We start from the raw sequence: 19,556 nt of genomic DNA on the forward strand, positions 1-19,556 counted from the left end.
TGAGAGGGGGAGGTTGAGGACACATACCCACTCCAACTGTGATCAAGCTATTGCAGAGGTATTCAACCTTTTTTCATTTGCGGACCCCTAAAAAATTTCGAATGGAGGTGCGGACACCTTTGGAAATCTTAGATTTAGTCTATGGATCCCCAAGGATCCGCGGACCATGGGTTATTGAAAACCACTGTTCTGTGGTAACGACAACCTATCACAGACCCCTTAGACATAGTCTTCAGACCCCCAGGGATCCACGGACCACAAGTTGAAAACCCCTGAGCTAGTGCACTAAAAATAGATTGTAGTTGTGGAGATTTGAGCAGCATGAGGAGCTAGTGCCAGCCCCCCACCCCCAAGTACAATCCTGTCAGAGATGCTAGTGTGGCTAGCTCCTCCCACCACTTGCACCACCACGACTACACTCTATTTTTAGTGTGCTAGCTTGATCAGAGCTGGTGCAGGTATGTCTCCTCAAGCTCGGGACATATCCTTAGAGATTGAGGAACTTGACGGATGCACCAAGAAAAAAACACACGAACAATGAAACCACAACATGCCCCAAGAACAAGCCCAATGCTAACACCATGAATACAGCTGGCTGAAAAATGGAAATTCCTTCCAGGAAAGATTGTATATTTTTGATTTTTTTTTTAAACCAGAGCAGGATAAAATGTTAAAAATTTGAAATTTTGTGCAGGAAGGAATTTCCAGAAACATTCAATTTTGGGAGAACCGAAATGGAAGTTTTTGGGTTGCTGGCTGGCTGCCTGCCTGTCAGGCTCGCTGGCTGGCGGCTTCCATGGGAGCCTGGGGAAGTGACTAGCCAGGCAGCTGGGCAATCTGGAGATCAGGACTGCTAGGGAGTCAGACAGGTGGGCTGCTGGGTAACTTGGTGGCCAGGGACCTGGCCAGGGCCAACTCCCCAGGTAGCCTATAGACCACGGAAGCCAGCTAATCAGGGAGATGGACATTGGCTCCCCAAGTAGCCCAGAGAGCCCGGAAGCTGGCTAGACAGGAAGTGGGCCACTAAGCTTTCCGAGTAGCCCATAGAACTGGCTATCAGACACTCAGCTCCGGTAGCAGTCTGGGAGCTGGGGAGCCTTGAACAGGCTAACCTAGTGAGCCTGGGAGACCTTGCTCTTCAACATCTCACTTGGTGGGCTGCTGGAGAGCCTGAGCCTGGAAAGCTGGCCATCCTGGGGAACTGTGCTGTCTGTCTGGCTTCCCTGGCTGTGCGGTGAGCTGGATGCCTGCCAGTTGAGAAGCTGGGCAGCCTACGGAGCCAGAGGGACTCTAGGCTCTACAATATCCTACCAGGCAACCTGCCAAGCAGCTGGTGGGGAGCCCAGGGAGGCAGGCAGTGGGTGGGCATGTGACAGGAAACCAGATGTCTGGCTTCCATCAAACGTTAAGAGTGAATGGACACATTCTGCAGGAATACATCAATTCCACACAACAGAATTTTCCAAAAGAAAACATCTGATCAGTTTTAGACATGAAAAAGAAGGAATTTTTGCATGTGCATTTTTGTTTTGAGCAGAAAAGAAGGGCCAGATGCCTCCCTGTTTCAGGGCACCTCAGTCACTACCCCATGTAGTGCACTGCCTGGCCAGTCTGTGCGGTCTCTCAGTCACAAACACACCACATACTTTCACCACATGTGTATTTATTCTTTCCTTACAAAGTATCACAGGGTACTGCAAGGTTACAGCAAGTAGAAGATTCCACACAGCCTTCACTCCTCAGCCCAGGCTCACCCTCTGATTGCTATGTTCCTCCCACTAATATCCTCCCAATTACTGAGCCAATTGCCCCATTATCCCAGCAATCGCTACCCAAGTATCAGTGATTCCCAAAGGAAATTGATTAATTGGCTTCAGTTAAGCCTGTACTCTTCTCAATGCTGGAGCAACCTCAGTGACCAGGGTGCTACTAATAGAGCCCTGTCACGTGCCCCAAAACACTAGGCTTAATATTATAGCCTGTAGACAACCAGAAACAAAGGATCTGGTTCTGCATTGTCTTTTCCATTATGAAGTCATTTACACTTGTGCAAAGTGACTGTAAGGTAGCTGTACAATGAGCCAGTTGGTAATAATGAAGGGTGGTGGCCCCTATTACCACTCTGACATCTTCATTGTGACCGGTGGCTCTTGCAACTTTTGAAAAAGGAAACATTTGTACAGGCTTGATTATGATTACCAAACTTTTTCATTCTTGATTACAGGTGTATTTCAATTGCTGTCTCATTACTACTGTAATAATAACTTCTGAGAGGTACTCAGGTGTAATCAGAATTCAGGCATTATAGTACAGTGGAAACTATTTCAGTGAATCAAGTGGGATTTCCCCTCTCCCCTTGCTCCAACTACCATTTCCTTTCATCACAAACATTTAGCACAAACATTTAGGAACATAGGAACTGAAGAGTGGAAGGGACCTCCTATGTTGCAGAGTCCAGTTTCCTTCTATTTGCTGACAACCCTGCCATATAAACCTTTCAAGCGCCATCTTAAAACTAGTTAGGTTAACTAGTTTTCTTTGCACACATTCTTCCGGTGACTTCCCCTCTTTTGAGGAAGCAACTTTAAAATACATTTTAGCTCTGAGTAGAATTTATGATGAATTTCAAATACTTCCATTTAAAATACAAAAACTGTTAGCAAACTGTTCCTACCATCATTACACATGCAAAAATCCCACTGAAATCAGTGGGGTTACTCTGGATTGATACCACATATGTAACTGAAAGAAAAAAACTGGAACATGGAAGTCTAGCTCCTCAGCTGGAGTAGATCAGTATAAATCTATTGTTTGATGCATCTGATATTTTTCTAGAGACTAGAATGACACCTATATGCTCCTTTATTAATAAAATCAGTCAAGTAGCTTGAAACCTGCATGTTCTATGCTGGTCAAAATTCTGTGCTCAGTACACTAAGCTTAGTGGCGTAGTACTGGTATAAGTGGCCCGTTGTTCTTATTTATTTTTTAGAAAAAGAGTCCAGTTTTTAAACCAGATGAATTTACTGATTATGGCAAGTGGATGGATGGATGGGAGACAAGGAGGAAAAGGATTCCAGGTAATACACTTAATACTAGTCACTTAATAAATAGTAACAGTAGGGGATTTGCAGAAGAGGTGGGAAGAAGAGATGAAATTGACTGACATCATTATGAAGCCTTCCAGTTTTGAGAGTGGTGAGCTTGGAGTTGTTGGGACTGAATGAACCAGAAACTCCAAATGAATCTTTCACAGTGTGAACCACCACATGGACTAAAACTACTGGCTTGGGTTCGTCCAATCTATATGAATCCAGACCTTCAATTTTTGCACAGTCCTACTGAATGGCAAAAGTTTAACCAGTAGATAAATTCATGAGTTTAATGCAATACTGAAAAAGCTCCAGAAACAGCTTACAAACTTCCTGGGAGTTTGAGTTCTTTTTGTGCTTTAAGTGTACATTATGTGATGGCTTTTGTTGTCATGACCTGCTCTTTTGTGTTTTGTTTTTATTTGAACTGTATATACACTTGTAGTGATTTGGAGAGACTCCTAAACCTGCCATTGCTTACTCCAAAATAGAGATGGACCCAAACCAAAACGCTAGATCCAAATACCCCTAAACTTAGATGTATTCAAAATCCAGACTTAGGTCTTTGTCTGAATTTTTAAAATATCCTCTATTTTTATAATGGTGTGAACCAAACACCCTGGTACAAGCACACTCAAAATTCTGGGTTTTGAAATCCAGATCTGAATCCAAATTCTGTGGTCTGTGCTCATCTTTTCTCCCAAATACAAGCACATCGCCACATTTTGAGAAAAGGCAACCAGATAGCCAAGTTTGGAATAATTCTTTCTTAAAGAGTTGTCCGCTTGTCCTTTGATTTTCTGTCCAAGGCCTTAGGAAACCACACAGATTTTGACTTGCATCTGAAGAAGTGAGGTTCTTACCCGTGAAAGCTTATGCTCCCAATACTTCTGTTAGTCTCAAAGGTGCCACAGGACCCTCTGTTGCTTTTTACAGATTCAGACTAACACGGCTACTCCTCTGATACTTTACACAGCTTTTTAAAATCCAAACATCTAATGCTCTTCAAAATGCCAGTTTAACAATCAGCAAGTTGGTACTATTCATGTTTTGGCAAGTATGCTTAGTGTCTTTATGGAGTTCTTCAGGTTTTGATTACATGCAAATTCCTTCAAAAATTAATTGGAATGTGTTGTAGCTTTTTGATTGTTTTACACATAAGTTGATTTTATAAAATCACAGAACTGAACACCTCCACATTTTGGTGATATTGAGGACTGTATCTGGATCTAAAGTAAACAGCTTGAGCTCTTTTCTTAAACATATTTATAAAGCAGGATTGTACCCGCTAAATATTGTTGAAGTGAATTGCTGCTTTTATTCCCTGGTGTTATATTAAACTCGTTAGAAAAGCAGTTTGTCCTCTGTCTTTCAGGACATGATTGGTGTATTATCCAGTTGGGAGTACCAGGTATTGTCCATGGATTTGAGGTAAACACATCTTTCTTTGCTGGAAACTGTGCTCCTCGTATATCAATTCAAGCAGCATGTCTGACGCAAGGTAACTAATAAATTAATTTCTATCAGGTCTCCAGATATCTTAGCGGAAGAGCTATTTGCTCCTTACATTGTATTGCTAATATTAGAGCCTTATTATTATGGGGGAAAGTTAAGTACAATCAATTGTTTCTTATGGTAGATAAAATAGTTAAATTTCAGGCATTGCAGAGTTAGTGGTTGGAGTGATGTAATTCCTGGAAATATCACCTTGGGAAAACAGCACTTCTGGCAGTGCAGTGTCAGAAACACTGGGTGACCAAGGCTGTGAATGATGGGAGAATACAGCTGTTACTTTCATTGTTTTATATCACAAGTTCACATCACTTACCCCACAGTGTTGTGTGTGCTTAATAACAAAACACATTTTAGAGAATTACACATTTTTTAGTTCTTAAGGAAAGAAAATCCTCCAAAAAGGGCTAAATCCAGAGTCCAGAAAACCAGCCTGAGTTGTCAGGCTGGGTGTCAAGCAGATGTACCGTGGGAGAAATCTCACCACCCTTCCCACCAAGCTTTAGATGACTCAAGAACTACTCCATTAGAATGAATGAAGTGTATCCATGGCTCTGGACATGGCTTTCCACAGTGAATGATGGGAAAAATCTGGAGCAAATCTTTTAGCATCATTTCTCCCCCTTCTTGTCCTGGCTCTATCTCCTCCTTTCCCTGCCTGGTGCCACACTGGTTGCTTGAGTGGGTCCATTCTGCACTGATATTACATACCTCTGCTTTGTTCCTCCACTGTTTTCTATACAGCTCTCCCTTTGTACAGCAGAACTGCAGTGGTTCCACTGCCAGGGATCAATCTGGGGCTGGAGAAGATGAGGCAGGATTTAGCTCAAAGAGAAAAATCTGAGCTATTGTAAAGCAAAAAAAATTGAAATAATTAAGCTAAATGACTTATTTTTGTTAGTAGAAATAATATATCAAATACACTTCCAGCATAATTTTTATAGGCATGGTCCACCTAAAATAAGTATTCCTACAAAATGATGAGCTTCTTGTGATAGCATTACTCAGCTGATCCAATAGTGCTTTTACTACTTCTGTCATTCTATATATTTTAGTATAAAAACAAAAATATTTCAGTAGCATTAGTTACTGATTATGCGTGTGTTTATATTGCTCCTGCAGTGGATTTACCAGAGGTTTGGCCAAGAGGGGACAGGATAGGAACTGCAGCTTCAGATGAAGAGTTAAAAGCTGTCAAGAAGGTATACTCCGTTGGAGGCTGCACGGTTCTTGGGATTCTAATGGGATACAGAAGCTTTTACTTCTAGATCATAGTTGGAATTAGGCCTAATTTGATTCTGCGTTAATGTTGAACTCTGATGGCTTTTCAGAGATCTATTATTAGAATGAGTGTTGATCTGAATCCAGATCCTTGTGAGTGGGTGTCCATAATACCAATTGTACGATGGCTTTAACGAGCACATTTAATTTGGCACTGTTAGCAAAGAAGGCAACAATTTAGTGGGCATGGAAACTGAATTATTCTTTCACACTTAGAGGAGGCATCTCCAAAACAGTGTTGAGACGTATCTGTAGGACAGCCTAGAGAAGTTTGCATGCCTGTGCTGTACCTCTGCCTTGAGTACGGGACTTCATTTTTTAGGGCTGGCACCTTTCAAGAGTTCTCAAGTCACTTATTATGTTTTAAAAAAATAAACAGGCCATTAATGTGAAGTATCTAATTGACACGACAGTTTAGTTGTCCTGTAGAAGGCTTTTCTTCATTTAATTCCAGTTTGTTCCAATGAATCTTGCTTACTTGTGGCCTCATGTTGGATGCCTCAATTTTTAGGTGTCAGACCTTAGATCAGGGATCAGCAACCTTTGGCAAGTGGTCCGTCAGAGAAATCTGCTGACGGGCCAGGACAGTTTGTTTGCCTGCAGCATCCTCAGGTTCGGCCGATCACAGCTCCCACTGGCCGCGGTTTGCTGTTCTAGGCCAATGGGGGCTGCGGGAAGCGGTGGCCAGCATATTCCTCAGCCCACGCCGCTTCCCGCAGCCCCCATTGGCCTGGAATGGCGAACCACAGTCAGTGGGAGCTGCGATTGGCCAAACCTGCGGATGCTGCAGGTAAACAAACCGTCCCGGCCCGCCAGCGGATTTCTGTGACGGGCCATGTGCCAAAGGTTGCCTATCCCTGCTTTAGATACTTTAAACATATTAAGCTGGGTACCCAAATTTAAGGCACTTTTGAAAATTGTCACGTACAGGTCACATAGGAAGTCTGTGGAAGAGCTGGGAATAAAAATTCAGTTTCCTGACTCCTAACCACAAGATTATCCATTCTTCCTCCGTTGAATACCATGGGGTATTTGCCTGAGTAAGGACTGCAGAATCAGACCCATAAAGTCTGTATTGCATTGCATATGGATTTAAGGTTGTTCTAGGAATATATACTAGAGTTACACTAGTGTAAATCAAAAGTCACTCCACTGAAACCAATGGAGTTACTTCAGACTGACACCAAATGTAACTGAGAGCAGAATATGGCCCCTTAACTCTTTATTTCATATGCATCCGATGAAGTGGGCTGTAGCCCACGAAAGCTTATGCTCAAATAAATTTGTTAGTCTCTAAGGTGCCACAAGTACTCCTGTTCTTTTTGCGGATACAGACTAACACGGCTGCTACTCTGAAATATTTCATTTTTGTTTTGCAATGAAAATCTCAGCTTCAACATTATATTAGCACCATGTATTTATTTATTTGTAAATAAAACACTGGGAAAATAAAAAATACTTCCCTACGCATTTAATCAAAGAAAACCCCACCTTCATTTGAATGGTCAATCCTCAAAAATGGATGGTTTATTTCAAACTTTCTTAGATAACTGATGAATTTCTTTGAAAGTTCAGCTCAAAGGTAATTATTTTGGAACTGTATAAACTGCTGAACACTGGGGCTTAGAATGCAAATACCAACCCTACCTGTAAAACACAGGTGATTAATAAAGGAACTCTAGCGAGTATGGGGTAGAGAAATAAGGGCTCAAATATATCAGAACATACTGAGCTGTATTAATTCTAATTAATAAACATATGGACTAAAGAAGAATATCCGTCACGTTGACCCAGACGACTAATTAATTAATATTTGTTATCAGATGAAGTCAGATGAATGGACTCTTCTGGTTCCTATGAAAGAGTTAAAACCAAGATACCTTGATACTAGCTACAATTATTTTTCTTCCAGTTGTAAGAGGAAATGGACTCACATAAGGCTCAATATCTATCCAGGTAATTTATTTATATATATATAGATATACAGAGAGAGAGAGAGAGAGAGAGAGACTCCTGAACTATGGTATGTAACAACTTCTTGGCAGGTTCTGTCTCTATCCAATCCCACTTACTGCTGCCATCAGAACAGGAAGAGAGCAACTAGTTTGAAATAAAGTAACTAGCAAAGTGCTAGGCTAGGTATAAGACTTGGTATGATGATTAGGTTTTTGTTGCTTTTGGTTGGATAGTGGGATGATCAACCAGAAACAAGACACAACAATAGGCAGTAAAGTCTATTAGCAGGGCATAATCTTTATAAATAAAAAGCAAACAAGTTAACAAAAGCAAAAGGATTACAAACAATTTTTTTCCCAGCTAAGAGGTTAGCCTAACCTTCAGAGTCTGGGTAGGGAACCCTGACTTCCCCCAGGTATTGTCCTCTTCTCTTCTTCCCTTCTTCTTTCTCTCCAGCAGCCCTTCCTTTTTCACAGGTGTTCAAAGGGCATATGGAGTTTGCCCCTTGTGTACTGGGGACTAGATTGTGTTCCTCCATCCTGCCACACATGGGATTCAAGATTCTAAGTCAGTAGACTTAATTTGCTTCTCATCAAGTTCACTTGATGTTTTGGGGTTCAGAACCAGAAAATGTCCTGTGAAATTCAAAGTGAATGCAGCAAAATGTGCAATGAATGCTAATATTTTAGGCTTGAGTCTTTTTTGCCTTAAATGTGCTGAGGTTTCTTTATCTTTGGGTCACAGGATAGGCAACCTGTTTCAGACAATTGCTAGATAGTCAATAGTTCCAAAATGAACACATCAGCTAACAGGGAAATAGTGGAAATCTATTTTGGGCACATAATCCTCTCTATGACAATTGGATTGCATTTAGTGATGCAAAGGTGATTTTAATTATATGAGATAGATTTCAGTCCTTAGGAGACTAGCCTGCCCTGAGCAGTTTTATACCTTCAGGGGTCTGGCAGTTTTCCAGGGCCAGAGCACTAGACTGTGAAGGAAGGAGGACCTGAGATGAAGGAGGTGCCAGAACAGGCCTTCTGAGCAATGTCAGTCCTGGCTAAAGCTGTTGTTTCTGGTAGGAAACATCATTTCCCTGATGCTGATCTCACTTATGTATTTATGTGTGAAGCATGCACAGGAAGCAGTATGGGGTGAATAGGTGAGAGAAACTGGCTGAGGGAGGAGCAGAACAGGGAGACAAAAAAAGTAGCTCTGTACATAAAAGTTGGTGGCAGGGAACAGAAAGCTCATTGCCAGTCAGAATGGGGACTTCTTGCAGCAATTATGAGGGACCAGAGGTCAGCCAGAGAAGCCTCTTTGTGTTATGTGCATATCTTGGGATTTCCAAATTTGTGAGTTTAATTCGTTTTTTTGTGAGTTCAATTTAAAAAATATATACACCACTGCCTGGCAGCCATTCACACCATCGTGTAGATCCTGTGGAGATAAACATCACAAGAAGTACCATGTCAGAAAGACAGCTTCCTCTTTGGCCCTGATTGGTCCAGGCACCCTATTTAAGCCCAAGAGGCTTTCCAGGAATTGCATGTGAAACAAGGTGGATTCTATTGCCACTGCTAGTTGTAGTGTTGGGCCTGCCTCTCTTGCTCTTGGACTCCTGGTTCCTGACTCTAACTCTGCCTTTGGTGCTGTTCCTGGCCTCTGCCTGCTCCGACCACTAGGCATGGCTGCCCAATCCCCAGTCATGACAGTTGCCTGATTGAAATTTCCTAATGCATTAGTATACATCTGGCTAAAGGATGCACTGTATAACAGCAGCTTCTTTTGTAGAAAACTGTTCGATTGGAATTTAAAATAATATTTTGGCTTTTTAACAAATTTCTGAAATGCTCATGAGAAGTAACTCTGGAGCAATCATAGAAATGTAAGGCTGGAAGGAATCTCAAGAGATCACCTAATCCATCCCCACCACACTGAGGCAGGACCGAGTATACCTAGAATGCACAAATATATCCAGAACTGTGTTGTTATAAAACTTGTTTGATGTTTCTATCAGTTTTGCCCTTTGATTTTCAGTGTGAATTTTATAAACTGCAACTCTACACAATGGTTTAAAGGGATTGACAGTATTCTCAGATTCTACTGCACTTTGGATTATTAGTGCACTGACGTGTTGCATGGATATCCTACTGGTCTTGATGTTTATTAATGACATCATAAACTACAGAACACCTGTGTGGAAACGTGTCGTGATCAGCTTCCACTCTGAAATCCAAGCTCTTTCCTTTCATTCCAAAGTCTGTAGATTAAAAGGAATGTACATCTTGCATTTGCCATCTGTGCTGTACTCTGCTTCTGAATATGTATAAGCATGGCCCTCATGGTGCTATTCATTCTTAAAGATAAAATCATTCACTTTAATTTTATTTTTTTGACAGATGGTGGGATTGCACGTTTCAAAGTGTATGGTGTTGTTCAGAAAGATTGGTCAGCTTCTGGCCCAAATGACTTGGATGACTTGGTGGCAATGGAGAATGGAGGTATTTGTGTTGGATTTAGCAGTGCTCAATTAGGCCACCCAAGAAATATTCTAGGTAAGTTAAAGGCATTACTATTTCTGGTTTTAAATACTGGAAGTAAACTGTATTCACAGCATAGAATCAATGTTAATCATTCTCCTATGCAGTTTAACAAAAACTCCCTCTTTGGTCACAGTAGTCACAATAACTGGTTTAAAGTAACAGAGTCCTGTGGCACCTTTAAGACTAACAGGCACCCTATTTAAGCTATGTATTGGAGCATAAGATTTCGTGGGCATAAGCTTTTCTGACGCATGCGTCTGACGAAGTGGGTATTCACCCACGAAAGCTTATGCTCCAATATATCTGTTAGTCTTAAAGGTGCCACAGGACTCTCTGTTGCTTTTTACGGATCCAGACTAGCACGGCTACCCCTCTGACACTTGGTTTAAAGTAGAATTTACTGAACTATGATTCAGTCCTGTAGTCTTTTCTCAAACAAAACTCACATGAGATGCAGGTCTGGGCCCTACCCACATAGCTATATGAACTTACCAATTCAGTAAATTTGTTTTGTTAACTTAATTTATGATAGATGAGATCTTCCATAGGGGCCAGGATTTCTAATGCCATCTGGTCAGTAGTAAATATAAATTGTTACAATTAGATGGCTCATTCTGTAGCCAGAGCCCAGATTATCTTCTCCTGTGGCAAAAACTTTGGGAAGGAACTTTTTAAAAAGAAGACCACAAGGATTTCCTCATGGAGAATCCCCTGTAGAATGTAGACAATACAGTTTTACTCCTTCTGCTACAGAAAAGCTGCCCCAAACATGGCAGATATCTTGGAATCAGCAGGATACATCCATATAGACGTTCTGAACTACCTGGCATGCTCTTTCCCCATACCCCTTAGCTCCCTGGCAGTGAGACTCCACTGGAGCCATGCTACCAGGGACTCCCTGTTGGCCTCAAGTGGCTCGCAGGGACCCCAGTGTGTTCTGGGAATGGTGGAGGGCGTGTTATGCAAAATAGTGAATAGTCTGGGGTGGTATTAACTCTTTCAAGGAAATTCTACTGGGCTAGGGCAGGGGCTGTAATGTTTCCACCATTGGTCTGCTCCTTCCCAAATTCCATCCTCTCTCTCACATAGACCCCAGATCATGTGAAGAGGAGGTCTGGAAAGTCAGGGAGGGAGAGGAAATGGTACTTTGGAGGTGCCAGAGCCTTCCTTCCATATGGAAGAAGGGAGATCCATGGGTGGAGCACTCCTCCACATGTGGCTCTTGGGGGATATGATCTGTCCTCTCTTTTGATGCTGTCAGTCTATATCCCTGTGTAGAAATGTTCACATCACAAAACCCACCACCACTGGCAGTCTCAGCAGAAGCAAAGGACTGAATTGAACATAGTAACAACTATTCTGGTCCATCTAGAAATGGTCTTGCCTGGTTATGGTTGTGGTTTCTTGAGCACTGAATTCAGAAGAAACATTGAAAGCAGAGAGAAACCACAGCTGATTTATAGAGAATACCCTCCACTGTGTTACTGTGACAGGGTGCTCTTAGTAGCTATAAACTGAGCCCTTTGGAAGCCAGCACCCTGGTCTCGTAGAACACCCAGAGCACTGGTTGTAGTTAGGGCTAGTCTACACTAGACGTGCTACAGCAGTGTAGTTGCACTAATGCAGCTGCACCACTGTAGCATGTCTGGTGAAGACGCTATATGCTGACAGGAGAGAGCTCTGCCGTTGGCATAATAAAACCACCTCCATAAAGGGAGTAGCTATGTCAGTGGGAGAAGCTCTCCCACTGACAGAACTGTCCATACTGGTGCTTAGGATGGTGTAGCTTACATGTTATATCAATATAACCTGTAGTGTATAGAAGCCCTCAGAGTAGGAGGGACTTAGTTTGGGTTTGAAAGGGCAGAAGAGATCACTTGCACCCGTAGGAAACATGAGAAGCTAATGAGGTAATTAGCTCACCAGCTGGATAGCTCTGAGAAGAAAGCAAGCAGTGAAAAAGGCTGAGCCAGGGAGAAGCATGGGGGCTGGGGGCCAGCTGTTGGTGAGGTTGGGAGAGGCTGAGAGCTGGGCTTGGAACTCAGGGGCAACTTGGGCTGGTGGCTGACTGGCTGACAGCTGGAAATACAGACTGAAAGTGAAAGTCTGGAACTTATGTTGGAAAATGAGGGAGAAGAAGTAATAGGTGAGGAATGGTTTCAGATTAGGAAGAAGAAAAAGGAATAGAAGCATTTGTATCCTAAGAACAGGGAGCAGAGAGGGATGGATATATTCTTACACGGCTGGATAGAATATAAAGATGACATATTGAATGAAAATTTCAGCATAGAGGAACTCAAAAAAGCTATAGACAAAAATAAAAACAGTCTCAGGTAAAGATAGTATATGTAGTGAAATGCTTAAGCATTTACCAGAAGGGAGATTAAGAGTTTTACTGAAATTATAGAATAATATATGGGCACAAGGAATACTATTGGCAACAAGCAAAACATGGCAAATTATGCACAGTACCTGATGCGTATAGGCCTATTGCCCTCACATCACGAGTGGGCAAAATTATGGAACATAAGAACATAAGAACGGCTGTACTGGGTCAGACCAAAGGTCCATCTAGCCCAGTATCCTGTCTACCGACAGTGGCCAATGCCAGGTGCCCCAGAGGGAGTGAACCTAACAGGTAATGATCAAGTGATCTCTCTCCTGCCATCCATCTTCACCCTCTAACAAACAGAGTCTAGGGACACCATTCCTTACCCATCGTGGCTAATAGCCATTAATGGACTTAACCTCCATGAATTTATCCAGTTCTCTTTTAAACGCTGTTATAGTCCTAGCCTTCACAACCTCCTCAGGTAAGGAGTTCCACAAGTTGACTGTGCACTGGGTGAAGAAGAACTTCCTTTTATTTGTTTTAAACCTGCTGCCTATTAATTTCATTTGGTGACCCCTAGTTCTTGTATTATGGGAATAAGTAAATAACTTTTCCTTATCTACTTTCTCTACATCACTCATAATTTTATATTCCTTTATCATATCCCCCTTTAGTCTCCTCTTTTCCAAGCTGAAAAGTCCTAGCCTCTTTAATCTCTCCTCATATGGGACCCTCTCCAACCCCCTAATCATTTTAGTTGCCCTTCTCTGAAACTTTTCTAGTGCCAGTATATCTTTTTTGAGATGAGGAGACCACATCTGTACAGAGTATTCAAGATGGGGGCATACCATCCGTCTTATTCTCTATCCCTGTTTTAATGATTCCTAACATCCTGTTTGCTTTTTTGACCGCCTCTGCACACTGCGTGGACTTCTTCAGAGAACTATCCATGATGACTCCAAGATCTTTTTCCTGATTTGTTGTAGCTAAATTAGCCCCCATCATATTGTATGTATAGTTGGGGTTATTTTTTCCAATGTGCATTACTTTACATTTATCCACATTAAATTTCATTTGCCATTTTGTTGCCCAATCACTTAGTTTTGTGAGATCTTTTTGAAGTTCTTCACAGTCTGTTTTGGTGTTAACTATCTTGCGCAGTTTAGTATCATCTGCAAACTTTGCCACCTCACTTTTTACCCCTTTCTCCAGATCATTTATGAATAACTTGAATAGGATTGGTCCTAGGACTGACCCTTGGGGAACACCACTAGTTACCCCTCTCCATTCTGAGAATTTACCATTAATTCCTACCCTTTGTTCCCCTGTATTTTTACCAGTTCTCAATCCATGAAAGGACCTTTCCTTTTATCCCATAACAACTTAATTTATGTACAAACCTTTGGTGAGGGACCTTGTCAAAGGCTTTCTGGAAATCTAAGTACACTATGTCCACTGGATCCCCCTTGTCCACATGTTTGTTGACCCCTTCAAAGAACTCTAATAGATTAGTAAGACACGATTTCCCTTTAGAGAAACCATGTTGACTTTTGCCCAACAATTTATGTTCTTCTATGTGTCTGACAATTTTATTCTTTAAAATTGTTTTGACTAATTTGCCCGGTACCGACGTTAGACTTACCGGTCTGTAATTGCCGGGATCACCTCTAGAGCCCTTTTTAAATATTGGCGTTACATTAGCTATCTTCCAGTCGTTGGGTACAGAAGCCGATTTATAGGACAGGTTACAAACCCTAATTAATAGTTCCGCAATTTCACATTTGAGTTCTTTCAGAACTCTTGGGTGTATGCCATTTGGTCCCGGTGACTTGTTAATGTTAAGTTTATCAATTAATTCCAAAACCTCCTCTTGTGACACTTCAATCTGTGACAGTTCCTCAGATTTGTCACCTACAAAAGCCGGCTCAGGCTTGGGAATCTCCCTAACATCCTCAGCCGTGAAGACTGAAGCAAAGAATTTGTTTAGTTTCTCCGCAATGACTTTATCGTCTTTAAGCGCTCCTTTTCTATCTCTATCATCGAGGGGCCCCACTGGTTGTTTAGCAGGCTTCCTGCTTCTGATGTACTTAAGAAACATTTTGTTATTACCTTTTAAGTTTTTGGCTAGCAGTTCTTCAAATTCCTCTTTGGCTTTTCTTATTACATTTTTACACTTAATTTGGCAGTGTTTATGCTCCTTTCTATTTACCTCACTAGGATTTGACTTCCACTTTTTAAAGGAAGTCTTTTTATCTCTTACTGCTTCTTTTACATGATTGTTAAGCCATGGTGGCTCTTTTTTAGTTTTTTTACCGTGTTTCTTAATTTGTGGTCATTGACGGGCATACTGTTGGCACAGTGTTAATTGCTTTGCAAACCTACACAACCATGATGCCAATAGTGGACTTTACAACCCCTCATTGGTTTGCAGCTGACAGGTAACTATCTGGGGTTGTTGGCTTCCACAAGGCAATAGTCACTTGGTTCTGCACTAGTATAGCTTCTCTGAATCGAGTGTTCTGGTGTGGGAGGTTTGGTGCAAGCTCATCGCACATCTCCATGAAGGTCTGTTTCATAACTTAGAAGTTCTGAAGCCACTGCTGGTTATCCCAGATTTCCAAAATGATGTGATCACACTACACCATGTGGTTCTCCTGCACCAGAAGCGATGATTCAACCATGCCAATAGTAGCATTCACCATATCTGTTCCATGGGACACAAATGGATTCACCTGGATAAGGGATGTATGCCCAGCTATGACTGTTATTCTATCCTATCTGACTCTTTATTAGGTATAATGGTGATTAGAAGGGGAGCCACATAAAACAGGAATGACTAAATCAATGAACTGTTGTTCATAACTACAGAGGGTATACACATTGTAATAGCATGGATTCCGGTGCATGTTGGGATACTGGGCAGTGAAATGGCAGATAAAGCAGTGAAAAATGCCTTAAAATGTGGAGGTTGATATACAGATCTCTTTGAGTAAACAGGACATCAGAAGTTTGATTAAGAGAGAACTTAAGAAGCAATGGCAAGAACTATGGGCCAAAGAGAAAAAAGAAAGAAGGTTCTATGAAATATGTCCTAAACTTGAGGATATTAGTGTACTTAATAACTATGACAGAAGAAATGAATTAACTACATTTAGTGTGCTAACAAGTCGCTGTGATCTGAATGGTTACTTATATTTGTTAAACAAGCACAAAGATGGGTTGTGTGATGCATGCAAAGTCCAAGAAAGAGTTGAGCATCTGCTGTGGCAATGCAAGGACAATTACATAGAGAAAAAGTTAGTCATAAAGAATCTAAAATGCCTTGGGATGAAAGAAGATAGTCCAAAAGGACTGGTGAGAGTACTGGGAAAGTGGGGCAACATTAAAAAAGCGTCACTTCGCTTTTTTAAGGATACAGGACATTGATGTTTTTGCTTACGTGAAAACTGAGGTAGGTGATTCTGATAGTCTCACATGCTGAGTCTGCTGCACCATAAAACGACAGGAAAAGAAAGGAGAGGGGCTACACATGACTGCTGCTATGTTGTGATGTACTTGGAATATAAAAATCAATAAAGACACGTGGTGGAAATACCCTGCTGGTCTGTATGTGCTGCTTAATTCACAAAAAGGACTTACCAGCCAGGGTTTCCAGGACCTGAAGGGGGAGCCTGTTCACAGTTACCTATTTTTGTAGGGCTAGGAAGAGCAACATCCATGGAAGATGGTTGGGAAACAGCAAGAAGACCGGACAGGCCACCAGTTTTAAAAGTAAGGAATAAATGAGTTACAGTTCTGATTTTAGATCTGTTTACAATTCTTTTTTCCCCAAGAGGTGTATATATATATTTGTGTGTGTGTGTGTTAATGAAACTTGAGAAGATTTAAAAGAAATTTCAAAATAATGTTTTCTTAGAGTGTCTTGTGTTCCCAGGAGGTAGCAGCAACTCATATTGTAGGCATTGCAATATATTCTCTAGGTCTAGTTCAAAGCTATTAGGCCGTATATGGTCTGTCTTTTTCTCACCATCTCTGTCTGGATTCTTAACCTCTTTTGATAATGAAATGAACTACACCAGGGGTCGGCAACCTTTCAGAAGTGGTGTGCCGAGTCTTCATACATTCACTCTAATTTAAGGTTTTGCGTGCCAGTAATACATTTTAACGTTTTTAGAAGGTCTCTTTCTATAAATCTCTAATATATAACTAAGCTATTGTTGTATGTAAAGTAAATAAGGTTTTAAAATTTTTAAGAAGCTTCTTTTAAAATTAAATTAAAATGCAGAGCCCCCCGGACTGGTGGCCAGGACCCGGGCAGTATGAGTGCCGCTGAAAATCAGCTCACGTGCCGCCTTCGGCACGCGTGCCATAGGTTGCGTACCCCTGAACTATACTAATGTGAGAGATGATTATTACTGCAGCTCTATCATCTTTGGGAATCCAGGTTCTTAAGAGAGACAAATGGATTAAAATAATAAAGTTAAAGGATGTAGTATTTATTGAGAAATGTGCAAGCAGGTTTGAAGGGAGCAAATTATTAATGGCCTAATCCTGCATCCATTGCAGTCAATAGGAGTTTTGCCACTGACGTCAAAGGGGGCCCTAAATAATGGAAAACAGGTTGAATGCTTATCATAAGAATTACATATGATGTGATACACCTCTACCCCTATATAACGCAACCTGATATAACACAAATTTGGATATAACGCGGTAAAGCAGTGCTCCGCGGGGGAGGAGGGGGGCTGCGCACTCTGGTGGATCAAAGCAAGTTCAATATAACGCAGTTTCACCTATAACACGGTAAGATTTTTTGGCTCCTGAGGACAGCGTTATATCGAGGTAGAGGTGTATGTGGAATGATTGGAATGCTGGCACCTGCAACTGGAAAGGGATCACTTTGTTTACTCCTTTAGTTCACTTTTCTTTATTGGAACCTTAAGATTAGGATGATTTTGGCTTTCAGCGTCTAAAAATGGGATTTCTTCTTGAAGAGAAACTACTCATCATCTTACAGATATCCATAACAAAACATACTGAATCTCTTGTGAATTCTCTTTAAATGCATTATATTTGTATTGCCTGCAGATTCCATATCTTACTCAGTCCTATTAATAGGGCTCTAACCCATTCCGTGAAGGTAGCTTTACTGGGGTAATATAGTTTTTTTGCGGAAAAAATTCTCATTGTCAGAAGGGAGGTGGAGGATCCAGTGTTTAATCAGATTCATTCAATAGTTTGAAAGTAAAATGTACTTTTAAGAAACCAAGTTCAGCTAGTAAATGCAAAAATGTACCATGCCTTGCTTTTGCCTTTTTGATTTTTGTGATTCATCGAACCATGTAAAAGGTTTTTCCCTCTTATTTTCAGGCTGATGAGAAAGGTATCCTCCTCCTGCCAGGGAGTGAATGGGCAGTTTTCCGGTTGGCACATCCTTGTGTAATAACTCACATTGAAATAGACACTAATCACTTTAAAGGTAAAACAAATGCTTCTTGTTTGTCCCCTGTATTTTATTGATCATACCAAAAATATATGTTGTACCACAGAAATATTGTGCAGGACCATTGGTTCCTGGGAAAGGTGGAATTAAACTGTTTCAGCAGTTGATGATCAGCTAAGCTTAGGGGCACCTAGGGTGTATCTCCCTTCTGCTGGGCATATCAGCACCAGGACTGGGTACCATAGAAGCCATTATAGCTGCCCTAAGTCAGGGGAGGATTCCTCGATGCTGGGGGAATCCTTGAGGGCAGTCACTGGGTGAAATCCTGGCTCCATTGAAGTCCGTGGGAATTTTGTCATTAAAATCCTGATTCCATTAAAGTCACCCAATTGAATGGATTGGAGAATCTGAGCATTCTGTATCAATTGTTACAAAGAGTCAAACCATATTCCTTCAAGCAGTAGGTTCAAATATTTGTAGAAAATATGTATTTTATTGAACACATATAGTATGATGAATGTGGAATTTATGGAATAAATTATGTGGATGTTTTCCATTATTGGTCCTGGTGATAGAGGCGGGTGCATAATTCACTAATATTCATGAATAAATACAAGCTTTGTGATTTTTTTTATATTAAAATATTTCTCAATAGCTTTTTAATTATTTGTCCAGCTCTACTTATTTTTTCTAGCCATAATTGCAGTACAAAGGTAAATAATCAAATCTGTGTTTTGTGAAATTCATTACTCTGTGTTTCAGCTCTGAAAGCCCAAGTTTAGTTTATAAAATAAATTTATCTTAAGAAAATAATTATAATGCAACAAAAATATACAAAAGCATGTTACTGTTTGCTATCAGGTAACTTTCCAGATACTTGCAAACTCGAGGCCTGTGTTTTGAACACACAAGAAGAAAAAGATTGTATAACACAGAAATGGAACCTTAAACAGAATCCAAAATGGAATCCTTTGCTTTCTGTTACAAAGGTAAGCCTTTTATTTCTAGATCATATGAGCACTGTGGACTGTTAGCCTATAGCCTATTGGCTGTGTTGAAATAACGCTTTAAAAAAAAGCATTTTGTAGGTTTTTATATGAGTAGATCAATTTCCAAACATTACAAGGACAAAATTACACAGTATAGTAAGCAAAAGTGGACACACATCTTGTTTTCATGATCTTTTTCTTTTTGTTTTCTTGGGGGATGGAGAAGCATTATACAGTATATCAAATGATAAGGAGATTATTTTGGATTCTTGAATTTTGTAGCTTCTTCTCTGTGTACCTGAATTTCATCTGTAGCTAAAGTTTTAGTGGACATATGCACCCTTCTGTCTATATATAACAGTTATTCTGTTAAAAGGCAGTATTTAAGTATGCCAGTTTTACCTT

The 19,556-nt window shown here is 40.9% G+C and overlaps 1 protein-coding gene across 2 annotated transcripts in view; it reads left to right on the forward strand.

The window, feature by feature from the left end:
* The window catches only part of ALLC (allantoicase), a 30,066-nt gene that overhangs the window by 8,131 nt on the left and 2,379 nt on the right, over positions 1 to 19,556 (forward strand). For both annotated transcript variants that reach the window (XM_054024352.1, XM_054024351.1), the window contains exons 4-11: positions 2,993 to 3,080; positions 4,468 to 4,593; positions 5,727 to 5,806; positions 7,709 to 7,841; positions 10,244 to 10,399; positions 16,417 to 16,490; positions 18,090 to 18,198; positions 19,024 to 19,151. In XM_054024352.1, the coding sequence (XP_053880327.1) occupies positions 2,993 to 3,080; positions 4,468 to 4,593; positions 5,727 to 5,806; positions 7,709 to 7,841; positions 10,244 to 10,399; positions 16,417 to 16,490; positions 18,090 to 18,198; positions 19,024 to 19,151 (894 nt within the window). The remainder of the gene's footprint in view (positions 1 to 2,992; positions 3,081 to 4,467; positions 4,594 to 5,726; positions 5,807 to 7,708; positions 7,842 to 10,243; positions 10,400 to 16,416; positions 16,491 to 18,089; positions 18,199 to 19,023; positions 19,152 to 19,556) is intronic.

This window comes from Malaclemys terrapin, chromosome 3 (assembly GCF_027887155.1).
Source record: "Malaclemys terrapin pileata isolate rMalTer1 chromosome 3, rMalTer1.hap1, whole genome shotgun sequence".
Classification (NCBI taxonomy): Eukaryota; Metazoa; Chordata; order Testudines; family Emydidae; genus Malaclemys; species Malaclemys terrapin.